The sequence below is a fragment of the Caloenas nicobarica genome, chromosome 2 (genome assembly GCF_036013445.1).
Source record: "Caloenas nicobarica isolate bCalNic1 chromosome 2, bCalNic1.hap1, whole genome shotgun sequence".
Classification (NCBI taxonomy): domain Eukaryota; kingdom Metazoa; phylum Chordata; class Aves; order Columbiformes; family Columbidae; genus Caloenas; species Caloenas nicobarica.
In genome coordinates this window covers 52,442,865-52,458,273 of record NC_088246.1, presented here as the reverse complement: position 1 = coordinate 52,458,273, position 15,409 = coordinate 52,442,865, and the positions used below count along the sequence as shown (strand labels likewise).

Here is a 15,409-nt window from a genome sequence, read left to right as displayed (position 1 = left end):
GTGGTTTCTAGTGCCAAGTAAGACAGATTGTTTCACAGCAGGTAAACACAATTTTGGATATTATAGAAGTTTTCTTAAAATCATATTTGAACTTGTAGAGACTTCAATCTGTATAACTAGATTTAAAGTACTCAAAAAACCTTCACTTTTTCTGATTTTTTTTTTTTAACGTCCTTTTTGATTAAAGATATATATTTTTCTAGTTTAAATTGAAGGGGACATATCCCTTGGAGACATTGGCTTGAATATTTGATTTCTGCTCTGTATTCATTGCTCTTTTATTAGTTCATGTGTCACGAAGCTTTCTGGCTAGGCATATGCGGAGTGGTCAAATACATTTTTAACAAAACTACTTAGCTCTCTCCCATACATATGTCATAATTTCTTCCCTGAAAAACACAAACAGACATGGAAGCACTTTTTCTGCCTTTTCTTTTGTTCACAGTATTGCCTGGAGCCTGGAAGTACTGGCTGGAAAAGGCAAACATAATGCAGAAACCACAGGGTTTCTGGCAAGATCCTTTCAGAAGCCGAAGCTGCAAATCTATGAACTGACACTGCTGGTTCTGTAAACCTGGGGTTCTGTCTTTTCTCTCTTGAGTATTCTAACTGCTTTTGAAGAGGATTTCTTCTTCTCACTGGCCGTTAGGGTGACAGTATAAAATACGTGGCTGGTATCTTATAGTTGGATTTGTTTGTGTCTTCAGGAACTGATTGCCATGCCTGATATATTGTACCGATGCTTCTAATGAGGAAATGTGATGTATATCAGTACATATCTTAAGATGGGTTTTAACATAGGGGGAGAATCTCTAACAACATTTTTAGGGATGGCAAAAGATATAAATGTTGATTTCTTTGTTATTTCTACAAGTGAGCATAAGCTGACGATATCTGGCACTTAAGTGCTTGGAGAATTGCACAGAAATGTGTAATGGTTTCATTGGCTTTTGTAACATGCTTTTAATCATTAGGCATTTAAACTTCTAATTTATACTAATAATTGGCGTGTTTCTTCATTTTCTTTTGAAACCATGGCAATATAGAGCATGAAATACAATCCATAGCACGCTTACGGCTTCTTTTTGTAATGTGTGCCATTTACTATTCAGCTGCATTGCCTGAGACCAACCAAAATGGAACCCAAAAAATGGGATTAATGTATGTACATAAAATACAAATATACATAAATTAAAATGTAAAGATATATAAATTAAATACACAAAATGTACACTTTTTATATAAAACATATAGATACATGTACCTGTTTATGGGTTTATAATTTCTCTGTAGCATTAGGACAGTAAGATAAAGTCTCTGCCTTAATTTTCTTAGGAAGGGCTTCAAACAATGAGAAAACAAAAGGATGTGGATCTAACAAGAAAAAGCGGTTATTCTCAGGAGATTCAAAATTAAAAACAAGAAGCATCTCCAGATTTGGTTGAAAAATGCCAAAATCTTATCTAGACCTCTTGCACGATTTTAAATAGAATAGTGGTATCTAGCAAAATAAGCTTACTTGATGAGATTTTGTCTGTATAAAACATTCTTACAAAACAAACAGATACCCCCCCCCCCAAAATACAATCAAACAAAAACCAACCAATGAAAAAAACCTCCTAAACAAACAAAAACCTTATACTTTTTTTTTTTTCAGCTGCAGGCTTGTTTTGTTTCAGAAAATAGTATTAGAAGAAACAGGAATAGCTACTGTGTTTAATTCCCATGATCAAGAGACTTTTGGAGGAAAAGAGTGCATCTTTTTTTCTTCCAGTTCTTATGTGAAAGCTTTTTGCTGTTTTGCTGTAGGTGTTTGTCTGCTAAGGCAATTTTAGTGGTTAAGTGCAGCTCTGTTTCATCAGCATAATGCTGCTTTGCCGTTAGCAATTATTTTCTTTCAGGATTTCCCAATTAAGCTACTGCTAGTGAAAATGCACCTAATTTGTCAAGAAATGGCAGGATGAAGTATAGGGGCCATTATATAAATTGGGAAAGAGAAAAATCAGGAAAAACCTATGTGAGTCTTGGTGATACTTGATCCATTCCTGTGACATTTTCATTCTGGTTATGCCTCCCTCCACTGGTGATGTTGGAAAATGTCTAAAATAATTGGTCATAAGTTATGGGTCATCTATGTCATCAGTATTATGTATTTTAAAAGAAAAAAAATTAAAATTTTGCTTTGAGAGAAACTGCCCGGCAAGTTTTGTGCAGCGATTATGTTAGTAATGTACAAAATTGTTTTATTTGTTTTGTTTAGTGTGGGGTGTTTTTTGTTTGTTGGTTGGTTGGTTTTGTTTTCTTTGTTTTTTTCTCCCTTAGACTCAACTGGTTTGTGTTTATCACAATTGGTTATTAGTGAATGAGGCATGATTGCTTAGCTGGCTGCTGGTTTTACCTGCAGTCTGCTTAGACCGAAGTCTTCAAAGGCATGTATGCTCAAAATGCAGACTTGTGGTGCTTGGGTTTTCTAGTAAAGTCCTTAAGCTTTAGGAGGAACTGAGTAAAGATATAGGTTAAGTTGAGCTTATAGTTTCTGTGTGTAAAGCAAAATGGACTTAATCCATGGTTACCTGAGAGGAGAGAAATGTCAAAGAGAAGGCATCGAAAGAAGAAAGAGTAGGGATAGCTTGACTTAAAGAAATGTTTCAAGAACTGCTGCATTAAATAATTTATATATTTATGTTGTTCACATTAAAATTAATGTAAGTTACAAATTCTTCCAGATTTTATTATGTGTAACAACATATCATGGTGTACCACAAATGGCTTTAGTCATCTCACCTAGACTGTGCTGGACACCTGTAGTTCCACCACTTCAGTCCCTGACAGCACCCAGACTCTGCAGTCGCTCTGATTGCCCCCTCAGCACTGCTGAGACCCCTCTGTGGGGGACCAAGGCTCATTTATGCTGTGTTGTTGATCACTATTTCATACTGAGACAATAGTATTCCTGCTGGTGTATCCTTAATGATATTCCCTGTCTTTAAACTGGTTTTAATGTTCTCCACTGTGCATCAATGGGTGGAGGAATGTCTGTCTGCACACAGTGCAGTCCTGGTGGAGGAAGAGTGTGAGAGAGATGTAAGGAAATGTTGAAGCAGATGGTCCATTGATAAAAATTAGACTAGATGTAGATAGTAATAGAAATAGTGTGTCTCTCTTTAACTGGCAATTAAAAGAAATTGGCTTCTTTATATCCAACAGCAAATAATGAGGTGACATACAGTTGTTTCTCACATGAAGAGAGAACTATTGAGAAATCAGGAAAGCTATTTGAAATAAAGAACAACTATTGGCACAAGAAGAAAAATGTACGAAGTATTTGATGTATACAGTGGGGTAATAGAGAAGGTGTCCTGGCAAGACAGTGAGGTTCTTGAACATCCTTACAGTAAAATTACTAGAGCAACCTCCCCAGACCTCCTTTAATCTTAAAGTAAAGCTATTAGTCTCTGAAGAGGACTTTGTGATGCAATTATCTTTGATAGCTGAGAAATAGACCTGATCATCTGGAAAGATGAGTTTCAGTCCCCCTTTCCCGTTGAATTTTGTTTTTACCTGTGTCGGCTATTGTTTTCATTACAGGATTTGAGGAAAATGACTTTTGTGTATTGCAAGGCGACTTGTGTGCACTGAAAGGATGGTTGGGCATCACTGTGTCTCTGTGTTCGGAGTCACAGAAGCTGCGCTGTGTTCCGCCACCTAACAGTCAGACTACTTAGTGTAATGACTTTGATTTGAGGGAAATTTGTCAGATTTATGTCTCGGGATGAGATACAAATTGGGGTATGTGTTTGAAATGCATGAGGCAGTGTTGAAGGCTGGGCTAAAGCAAGCAACTAATTCTAAGGGTGCTGATTTCTACATCTGATTAGCTTGTTAAAAGTTTGGCTGTTAACTCTGTTCCTAGTAGACCTATGTGATTGACATTTATTAGCCAGATCACTCAGAGCCTCATATCTTTCCATGCTGATCCTGGAAGACTTCAAGTGGTCATAGTGACAGATAAAAGAGCTTTTATTTTTTTTGAGCCTTTTCTTAAGTATTAAAACAAAACTGGCTCTCCCTATAGGCCATCTATATTTATTTTCCTCAGTAAAGCTTCTAGCTTTGCAGAAATATAACAAGCTAGAGGGAACATCATCGGTATTGTTTGGCTGAAGATAATGACATTGACATGAGGTCTTCTGACAGGGGATTAAAGTGGAAAATATTGGTGGCAATCTGTTGGGAACAAGAGGATCCCTTCGAAAAAAGCAATCAGGCATAAACCACAAAAAATTGCTTTGTTTCTGTTTGGTTTTTTGTGGTGTGTTTTTTGTTAGACTGTTCCCATCCCTGCTGTAATTTCTAAGTACTGGATTTTGTGTGCAGATTGGGAGGAAAACCAGTGCTATTCCAAGATAGAGGTTTCAGCTGGGATGCTGCCTCTTATATCATCTAGCTGCCTCTTTTAAAAGACAACTGGTGGCTGTGTAGCATCTGAAATCTGAGACAATATATTTCAGTTCGCCCTGTTTTCATCAAATTTGACCACCGTTGCCATTGCTGATTGTTTGCTGGCCTGCTTAAGGTGTGTCAGTGACCTCTGTGCTGTTGCTTGTACATAGGTGCTCATGTTTCAGTAAAAAAAAATTGCATCTGCTGATAGTCTCTGTTAAAGTGCCAACAGTAAATAAGTCTAAATAACCTTTTACCTGCAAAGGTCTGTGGCACATAGAAGCACAACATGTAGGCAATCACTATATCTCTTTTTATAGTGATGATGGAGAAGGGGACAAGAGGAGGCTGGAAATAAAATAAGGTTTCAAACATTTCCTTTAAAATATTTTTTTTGCCTTTGCTTTTTAAGGTTTAGTCTTCAGTCTTTTAACAACCAGTGAACTTGTAGGATTCCACATATTTCACAGCCTTACATTTTATATTATTTTGTTTTGATCAGTTTTCATACCAAAGCATTTTGATGTGAGAGCTGGCGTGGATCATCATCCTGCCATGTTAATACGCAGCAGTGAACTTGGCCTCCAAGTGAGCATGTGTGTTTCTGTGGGAAATGCGGGAAAACAGCGAGAAGGAGCACACGGTACTGCCTGTCTGATGGTGTAGGTCCTGATGACTAGGACTGACAAATGACTAGTAGTGTGTTCAAACTGAAACTCTAGGAGTCCAGAATTTATTTTACTTGCTTTTTTGGGGGGGGGGGTTTGGTAGTGGGTGTTGTGGTGTGGTTTGGTTTTGTGTTTTGTTTTGAACAATCCTGAAAGTTCTCTTTGAAGCCACCACAGAGAGTTGAAGCCTTTGTTTTCAGTGTGAAACCTGAGATTTTCCTAGATTGACTTAGAATCATAGAATCATTTCAGTTGGAAGAGACCCTCAGGATCATCGAATCCAACCATAACCTAATCTAACTCTTGATGGTAGGAATTGGAATTTTTAAGTAAATGGTGAATAACAGTAAGTTTATGCTTTAAGACATGAGAGTTTGGCAACACTGAGGGCTGTGTGTACTGATAATATTAAGATAATGCTATAGTCCATTTCCAGTGGTTTCCAGGAATCTGAGTTAGTTAGCAATAACGAATCAAGGCTATTTTTACAAATATGGATGAGGTATATGTTGCATAGTGGAAATCATCACTGACATCTCTGCTTCCAGCTCATGGGCTTGTATCTGCAAGCCATTCATGCGAGTGGAGAATCACCATGGGACGAAAAGGATTCTGACATGTAGGTACCGCTTACATCAGTCAGTTTTCAGTTACAGGATCTGTTCAGGCTCAAACGATTTTACTTCCGTGCTTAGCAGCTTTATTTGGAGAAAAAAAACCCCTTGTACTTCACTCTGGCAGAGTTCAATCCTGCCTGCTGCTGCTGCCGCCTGCTCTTGGTTAAGAATATGCTATTTGGCCTTAAAGTCTGCTCATCTTCTCTTCCAAGAGGCCCTTTTGGTACTTACTGAGACCATAAGGATCTCAAAATTCCTGCTTCAGTATGTCATGTTTTTGAGATCATCAAAGTGCTTCCTGATATGTAATACAGAAAGGGCTTACTCTCCTGTGGTGGGCCCTTAGGGTTTTGTCAGAGGTGTCTCTGTTTAATTTGACGGTCAGCAATCAGATGGTCACCAAGGAGGGCGCTCTAATGCTTTTGCTCATTTTCCTATTCTGTGCTTTTTTGACAGCTCTTCTTCTGGGGATAGGTTTTAAACTCTTGTATTAAATTCAACGTATTCCTTCCCACTGACTTATCTTGGAATCTGCGTGGTATGTGCTGAACGAACGTATGTGACCATATGTGTCGTCTTCCATCCCTGTCTCCCTGAGCTCTGGCAGTAGCTGCTCAGGCCCAGTGATCCCCACAGCTTCTAAAATCAAAATCCTGTTAATAAAGAAAACAATTTAAGAAAATAACCCAGCATTTCTATCCCACGGTATATGCTGATCAGTTGGTGCTTACAAATTCTATACAGATTATATTTCCATTAAGGATGTTCTGTGAATGGCTTGGTGTGGGCACCCATGTTTTTTCTCTTTCATAGTGGTGTACAATACTTGCTTTAAGGAATTGGAGGGTGAAGTCTTGCCGCAAGCTCCCACAGACTGCTTCTAAGAGCTCAACACCCCAATGAAATTTTGCTCTCTTGCCAATGTAGGGGTTTTTTTGCCTAGCAACAAGCTTTGCAGTTTCTACCTGAGGATCAAAAACACAAGGGCATTTGTTCAGGCTTTTGCGTCACTTCGGTACTGAAAATTTTGACAGTCAAATCATCTCTGACATTTCTGTTGATGTGCAAGAAAGAGAATAATCCAGTATGTTTTTCCATAGCAATGCTGTCACTGCAGGACTGACGATAGTAAGAAGTGCATTCATCACCGAATAACCAGATATCCTGGAAATGTGTGAGAAAAAGAGATATTTTCAATCAAAATGTCTCACTCTTAATGGCTATTTTCTGACTGATTCTTTTCTGCTATTTATACTCTCCCTGAAGTATTTCATAGAAACCCGAGTCCCTTTGAAAACCCACCCAAACAGCCAGAAGTGTGTTTTACGTATTGTAGTATGTAATTGATTAGTCATCACTTGTAAATTGCCTAATGGAGGAGGAGGAGGAGGAAATTTATATTGAGGGAAGGTGAAGATCTCAATTGTGACTGCTGTATGTCTCCGTTCTTCCTAACCTTTTTTTTTTCCCTAGAAGATAATGAAGGATTATTTTTTTAAAAAATCATCCTAAGAAAATTTGTCATTGCAGATTTGAGAAATGGTAGCTGTACACTGTAAGCTTATTTTCCAATTGCTTGTGTTTTCTTGGGGAAATATATGGGGTTTCTTTGTTGTTTTAATTTAAGATTCTGTGTTTTTCTCATACATTGCCAAGGATGTTGGCATCAGAATTCTCAAGTGTAACAATATGCGGAACTCAGTTTATGAAGATATATGATTTTGGTAAAGCATGATAAGATTATGTTGAGCATCTGTGGCACAAGACCAGAAATTCTCTTTATTGGAGTCTTGGCAGATCTCTTCACTTGCTGATATGATACCCTTTGTTGGGTTGGTTTGGTGTCTGGTTTTTGTTTTGCTCTGTCTTATGAATAGTTACTCCACAGCACATGGTAACACTGAAGAATCCTGAAATTATTTTTGTGTATCCGATTTTGGCACAGATTTCTGATTTCTCAGTTAATTTTGGAGGTCTTTGATTGCAGTGGTCTATCCCTTGGCTGATTGTTTTCTAGGTGAAACTGTAATGCACTGTGTTTCTTTGGTTTTTTTGGTTTGTGGTGGTTTTGGTTGAGATTTTTTTGAGGGAAAGCGTTGATGGAAGATGCTTATGAGGAAATATTTTTCAGCGAGTGCTTTATTCACTCTTTTTTCTCTGGGTATTGGGTCCGTGAAATAAATTTGCATGTGCTTGAGTGCTTTGGCATAATTTTCCGTATTGTTCTTCCACTCCCATCATGATGCTGTAAATACGTTTGTCAATGAGATAAAAATTCTGAAAATGCCTTGTGAGAAATAACAAAAAAAGTGAGTGGGAAGACTGACTTTGTATTACTCCGTACAGACATAGTTTACATTACTCTGTACAAATTATTAAGTGGTTTGAGGAAAAGAAATATGTATATGAATTTGCAGTCTAGCAGTGGTAGTTTACAGAACTGCATGCTGATCTCCTCTTTGCACCCGAGCTCATGGAGAGAGCAGGACTTGATTGTTGTGAAAGGCTAAATTCCATTTCTGATGCATTAAATTCAGCTCTTTTAATGTGGTAAGTTCCAGTGTGCTGCCACATACTGCACAGCAATTGCAGCCGTGCGCAATTTCAAGTGTGCCTCAGAATCAAGGAGCCTAATGTTGCAGTGAGGTGATTTTCAGTTTTGGTTCACTCTCCAGGTAGAAAGATACATGTTTCTTCCTAATGGCTGTTTTTGTGTATTTGCACTAATTGCTTCAGCCGTGATTCATATGCAAGCGTTGAGAAGAGGTGCCTGTCGTTTCGAGACAGTTCGGCACACGGCCACAGCTTGTAAATCAGTCCGACTCATCCCAAAATGCTTCTCTTCTGTCAGATCAGCTATTCAGCTGGCAGACACAAGCCTGATGAACAGCATAAATTGCATAGCTGAGGCAACTCTTTCTTCAGGCTGATTTTCTGAACCATAACCTGGAGATGTCCTTTTTCCTCCTCACACAGTGCCTCAAACGAAAGTTTTTCTGGTGGCCGTTGTTTGGGGAATAGATTTTCTTCCTCCTTCTCCTTCTATTCTTAATAATTTCAACTTTTATTAGGCTTATTAAATGAACATCTCGATTCACTACCCTAGCAAAGGAGGTCACTTTCTAAAAGCACCCACCTAGCTTCTTTTCCGATAGTTTTTGACTATTGTAATTTTAATTGGAGCAGAAGCCCTAGTTAAAAAGCAGGCAAGTACTTTTTCTTCATACCTCATTGATTTCTGTTGAAGCAAACAGATGAGTTTATATATAAATATCTATATATGCTTTTTTTTTTAATGAAAAGTGCTGGAATTCACTAAAAAAGGTTAAAATTGAAGTGAGTAATCTTCAGTGCATAATGCAATTGTTAATTTTAGCTCCTTGCGTAGGAGCTGTTATGCCTTGAACAGCCGGCTCTAGCCTTCATTAGAGAAGAAGCAGGCAGTTTTGAGACAGGTGGAGTTGGATCAAGCTGTGAAAGTGATTTGCTTGAAGCTGGTCATTAGTGTTAGAAATCTGGTCCTACCTATTGCATCCTTACCTTGTACCATGATCGTTACCGTTGTTGTTATTTACTTGTCGTCTTTTTCCAGGTTGACTATGATCCGTCAAACTCTCTGAAGGACCAGCATGGAGATTGGCACTCTGAACTGTTAATGGGGACATGGGACTCACGTTGTCATTTATCATTTGCGTGGACTTAACCAGCGAAGAGCAACAGAAGACACTAGAAAGACAGTGGGAATTATAGCAGTTCTTCAGGTAAATTACTTCGTTAGTGCACCTGATAAACTATAAGTGTAATTGTTTTTGTGAGCACCACGTAAGCATGTAGCCGAGCTGCAGGGTAATATGCCAGTGAAGAACTTCTGCATGCATGTGCATTTCTTGATGAAAATCCTTAACAAATTAAGGGTTATTTATCAGACCAGTTTCAGGTCTTGCCATTCATCGTGGTTTGAATTTTTAGCAAAGCAGTTCGAGTTTCATTTGTAACTGCAGAATAGCCAATACAATGAGACTTCCTGGGGAGGGTGAGGGAGGAAGGAGACCAACCCAAACTTCCACTTGGCTTATGGTGAGCTAATTGGTGACCTTCATATTCCAGCCGGTTTATTTATGAACTGTGTAGCTTCATTTCTTGTGAAATCCACAATCCTTCTTGGATGGGAAGATTATGCAGGAAACATTTTGTTATTTTATTTGCTTACGTTGTCAAAATAAATCCAAAAATTGGAAGTAAGTTTTTAAAACTCGATATGTCTTGTTTTTTCACTTAAAACATAGATTAAAAAAAGTGAAGGTGAGTGATACCAGGTCTGCCGAATGTTAATTACAGGCTGTAAAAAGAAACATGGCAAAGTGTGGCTTTGCTTAATAGCCACTGTTTCGTTGTTGAGAAGTGCCAAGGTATTGCAAAAGACCCTTTCTGAAATAAATCCTTTTCTCAACCGCAGTTGTTTTTCCTGAAGATACTTCTTAAGGCAAATGGATGGGGAAAGAAAAGTTAAATTATTCATGAGTCTCATTTAACAATTGATCAGTGGGGGAGGCTTGAAGAGGAGGAAGCTGGGGGGAGAGAGAGAGAGGGAAAGGGAGAGAGAAAATAATAATAGGCTTTAACTTTGAAAAGCCTTTTAAAGCTTCTGTACAACAACCCATTGTGAGCTGAGAGTAAATGCAGTTCAGTTAAGATATCTTCATTAGAAATACCTGCCAAGAGCTTCCTGTAGGCTTTTCATAGTGCTGGAGAGTGACATGGGGTTTGGGAAGAGGCTTATGATTTTAATAATGGAGCTGTCAGTTTGATGCCTGAAAATGCTGACCCCGAGAGCTTTATTGCCAAATTTAGATTTCATAGTTATATTGAATTATTGCCCCTTCAAATATATATATATAAAAATATTATATATATATTTTTAAAGCTGGTAGTGGGCACCATGGACTTCTGCTATATACAAAAAACATGGTTGAGTGCTATAAACAATGTTGTTGCTGATGCTTGGTTTTTATTTCTGTTTGTTTGGCTTTTTTAATTTAAAAAAAGCAAAAAGGGGAGGAAAAAATCTAGAGGAAGGGAGCACTGAGATGCCAGAGACCTGGAAGTTTGAATGGGTCCTTCCTGCTCGGTGTCGCTGGGCTCTGTAGTGGAGAGTCTCTCACCGTCCCTGCCTGTACCGCTGCTCTCCTGGGGCTGGGCTGGGAGAGTCAGGGCTGGGAAGTCGCAGCACCTTACCTTAAATCTGCTCACCATCAAGACTGTGTAGATCGGAGCTCTGCTTGTTTGATCTGACACAATTCTGCTGTTACCCAATATTGTCGATTCAGTACATCTCTTCAGCTGGGGCATACATAGTTTCCCGCTCCTGAGCTGCACATTTTGGTTGTTTATCAAAGGAAATGAAATTACTTACTTAGGAATTACAAAAAAAAAAAAAAAAATATATATATATATAAAAATTCACTCCCAGTGTTTTTGTGTGTGTGTTTGTGTTGTGATATCTTGACCTTTCAGGTCACCAAATCTTGTTATTTTAATTTCTGTCTGGAAGAATGTCTGAGCAAGGTAAATTGAACGAGGAGACGGCAGAAGAAACTGCAAAAGAGCAGGAGTCTGCTCTCTCTGAAGCAAACCCGGACAACTGTATCCTTAATAAATCTGAAAGCTCAGAAGTAGAGGAGAAGGAAGAGAAGCCGAGCGATGCCAAGACAGAGCTCCAGGTAAGAAAGGAACAGTGAATGGGCACGTTAAATAGCTGTGTGTTACCATTGCCTTTCCATTTCTATGATCTTTTTCATTGTCTACGCTTCCCCTATTATTTCCCTCATAATTTTGAGACTTTATCTCTTTTTTTCTTTTTTAATTTTATTTATCTTTGGTTTTGGTCCTCTTATCTCCCTATAAAGTAAATGCTGTTGTTTGTTATACCTTTCAAGCTCTTTAGGCTGCTGTCCATGCTATTAATTTTTCTGAGAAGTTAAATCCTAGACGTCTGTGTTAAAGTTTGGTGAAATATTTGACTGTTTTCCCTCTTTGGGGATTTAGAAAACTACCTTGATCTCATGAATTTACAGGTAATACTAACGAATAATTACTTAATGTGTGGTTTGGTTTGTAGGTGTTACTGCCAACAAAAAGTTGTAATGCAAAGCCTAAGAAGGTAATTTGATAAGAAGACTATCGGATGAGGGGGTTTTAATCCTTTTTGCTCAAACGAAAGTAAAAATAAAGGGGGAGACTACAATTTAAGAGGAATTTGGAGTGGGGGAGCATTTACTTAAGTATGCCTTTTCTTACGTTTTTATTATATGCAAAATTACAGAACACTGTGCACTGTGTTTTTGTTGTTTATACCTGTTCTTAAAAATGAATCAAATGAGCAGAGATGATTCTTGGTTTTCCCTGCTTTCCAGACTGGGTTTGGGGAAGTTGTTTTGCAGTCAACAACTGATTAAAATTTCATTTTAGGAGTCATTTAATCTCTTTATTTATTGGTAATGCTCTTGCCATATACAGTTTCCACTGAAGTGATAACTGCTTCTCTTTTTTGCTATACCCAGAAACGAGGTGCAAATCAGAACCAGCAGAAAAAGAGATCCAAGGTGAGGGTCTGTCTCGTTTTGGAGTTGCGTGTCATGGTAGGATAAAGAGTTTCAATCAACTGTCTGTCTGCAATTGAAATGATGGCCTTTTGTCACTTATGTGGTGGTTGTTCTTTTTGTTTGTTTGTGTAATTTCCGCCCCCCCGCCTCCCTTACCCCATAATCTTGTTGCACAAAGGCAGGAGAGTTCTTCTAGGTGAAACATGTCAGGCTCCCCTTTCTTTATCCATCATACTTCTATGCTGCTGGGCTCGCTGTGTGCTTGTGTTAGACAGATTGTGTGCACCACTGGGGAAGGAAAAAGCTCATTCCTTTTGCTTTAGTAATTAATGTTTTTGTTTGAATTATATTTTAGTGAACTAATCTTGATATAAAGAAGCAGAGACTGACTAGCTTCCTAAGGGAGCCGGTAGGCAAAGGAGCCTCTAGGAACAGCAACAAAAACCACCCCCCCCACCCCCCAAAAAAAAAAATGAGCAAAAAACACCTAAACAAACAAACAAAAACAAACCAAAAAACCCCACCATACAACAACCAACCACAAAATATTATTTTAATTTTCTAAGTGCAGATCCATAAAACTTGTACATTTTATTATCTGTGTTCCTTTGATATAACACTACTAGAACAAGGGGGGTGGTGGAGGGGAAACCAACCCAAAACAAACAAACAAACCCAAGCCTAAATGACAGAAGGAACCTTTGAGTTTAACTTTATGTTAAATTACCTTCAGTATTGGATTATATCTATTCTTTACTATTATGATCTTTGATAGAAGTGAGTGAACTGTAGCAGAAATGATTAAAAGCAAAAAGAAACCTAGCGCCTCCCCTGTGTGGCAAATGGCTCATTGCTTAGAATCCTTTTCTGTCCCCATCAAAAGCAGATACGATTTTTTTTGGCTGGGTGGGTAGTTGTTATTAGGGATATTTAGGGGCAGCTGATGTGTGCAGCTTATGTGACTTGGGGTCAGTAGTAGTGTTCTCTGTTTTGTTTTCTCTCTCTTATTCAGTCAGGAGCTAAAGGAAAACTTGTCCGGAGTCTTGCTGTGTGTGAAGAGACATCCCCTCGCCCAGGAGCAGAAAATCTTCATGACAATCAGGTACGCTTGCAATCATTGCTGTTAGCTGCATGGTTGCCTCCATCTTCAAATTGCATGATTATGTTACTTAATTGGGCATTTAACAATGTCTTTCTTGGGGGAAAAATTACATCCAGCAACGAACACGTTTTTATGAAGTTATTTGGTTTAGCGTGAACTTTATTTTTGAAATATTAATTTTATACTATATCACAGGGTGTTGTTTGCTTTGTTTTCCAGACCCCCTGAAAATTTCAGCAAATGGAAAAGAATTCAAAAGAATTCAGATTTTAAAATTTAAAAAATATAGTAACAATCAAAAAGAATATTAATATGTTCTTTTCTCTAAGGCTATCTCTTTCGAGGCTGCACCAGATACAGTTATGAATATGCTCTGGTTTCTGGTTCCTCTGAGACTCCAATTCATACCAGTGTCCCCCTTCACATAAAATTCACAGGTCCTTTGCTTTCTGAAATATCTTGATAGAGCCAAGGATGCCTCCTACTGAGTGGCATTTGTTTTTTAAACTCTTGGTGTGGATTTTCCGGTATTGAAAAGCGTGTATTTGCGTTTATCTGTACTGGTAGTGTTGTAGTCCCAGCAGCTGGGAAGAGTTCTGTCCCCTGCACCCCTAACCTTGGACAATAACACTTTTTGTAGACTAACTTCAAAAAATATGCCAAAAAAGCAGAAGTAAAAACCTCAAATACTCTTATTTGCTTGCCTGGTAAGGGCAAGGCTTAGGAAAAAACCAAACCAAACAAAACAACAAACCCAAAATATCATGAGTACTGCCTATAATTTACAAGATGTTAATGTGCAAATGAGATCAGCCATCAAGAGAGCTTGAGCAAGTGACTTCTTATGAGCTTAGCACAAAACCAAAAAATCACATTTAAATGTACTTTCTCACCATTTCCTCTATTGACTTGAAACAAAACAAATCCAGCTCTCCTCTTAGCTCCTAAGTACGGAGAGATTTTTCTCTTTTAAAACTTTTTTTGAAAGACCAAAACCCAGGTTGTTTAGCAGGGGGGCACCTACGTGTTCTACTGCTCTACAATGATGCTTACACAGTAGATGAGCGGGTTATTTTATCAGTTGTTCTGTTGTAGGTATACGCTTTCTGCTTAACCTGCGTTACTCGAGATGTGTGGCTCTTGTTCTGCTTTCATTTGTATTTTCTATTGTTTAATGGAGAATGAAAAGGAGAATAATATGAAAAGATTGTATTAAGCATCGCATGGTAGTTTATAATGTACTGCACAAGACCTGTATGAAACATCAGAGAGACTGGCAGGTTTTTGAGGTAAAATCCCTGCCTGGTTTGCACCCCGATGCCAGGCAGAGGAGAGGTTCTGTTACATGCAGCCTCTGGTCTTACCTGGCTTTGACCAGCCGTGGCAAAGATTTCTTTGACTATATCAAAACATTTATGGGAGATAAAAGGCCTCCTTGGACCCCAGCATCCATTTCCTAAAGACACAATTGGCTTGGTGTATTTAATTAGATAGGAATAGCACTTTTGCTGTTGCTGACCTTTTACTAATGAATTTGGCTCAGCTTTGCCATGGAAAAGCTAGACCTGCAGGCTCCTCCTTGGACTGGCTGAAGGATACAGGAAGTTTTATGCTAACCGAATTGCTTTGCTTTCACTTTAGAGGAGAAAAAGCTTATTTTCACTATGGATTTTAAAAAAAATATTATTTTATCTTAATGGTTTACAAAGCACAGGGAATTAATTACCAGAGAATGTACAGTACATTGCCAGAACGACTGAGTTTGGATTGTACTGCAGACTTGATGTTTGTATTTATATCTGAATACTTGCCTTCATTTTCCTGTATAGGGAAAAAACTTGTTTACCTGTATTACTTGATCTTGAACGCTTACTTGATGGTTCACTATGTCCTTACTTAAAAGGAATGTTGCCTTTAATGTTATACTATTGACCAAGAAGTGTATTATTGCAATTTGAACAGTTATTTTGTTGTTCA

General features: G+C 38.2%; 1 protein-coding gene across 10 annotated transcripts in view; it reads left to right on the top strand.

Annotated features, from left to right (window-relative positions):
• Window positions 1-15,409, top strand: part of ARPP21 (cAMP regulated phosphoprotein 21) — a 200,030-nt gene that overhangs the window by 86,098 nt on the left and 98,523 nt on the right. For 8 of the 10 annotated variants that reach the window (XM_065627569.1, XM_065627577.1, XM_065627574.1 and 5 more), the window contains 5 exons: window positions 9,321-9,489; window positions 11,243-11,448; window positions 11,847-11,888; window positions 12,289-12,330; window positions 13,343-13,432. In XM_065627569.1, coding sequence (XP_065483641.1) covers window positions 11,281-11,448; window positions 11,847-11,888; window positions 12,289-12,330; window positions 13,343-13,432 — 342 coding nt within the window. In that variant the 5' untranslated portion in view covers window positions 9,321-9,489; window positions 11,243-11,280. The remainder of the gene's footprint in view (window positions 1-9,320; window positions 9,490-11,242; window positions 11,449-11,846; window positions 11,889-12,288; window positions 12,331-13,342; window positions 13,433-15,409) is intronic. The other 2 variants (XM_065627568.1, XM_065627573.1) reach the window with 2 other exon arrangements.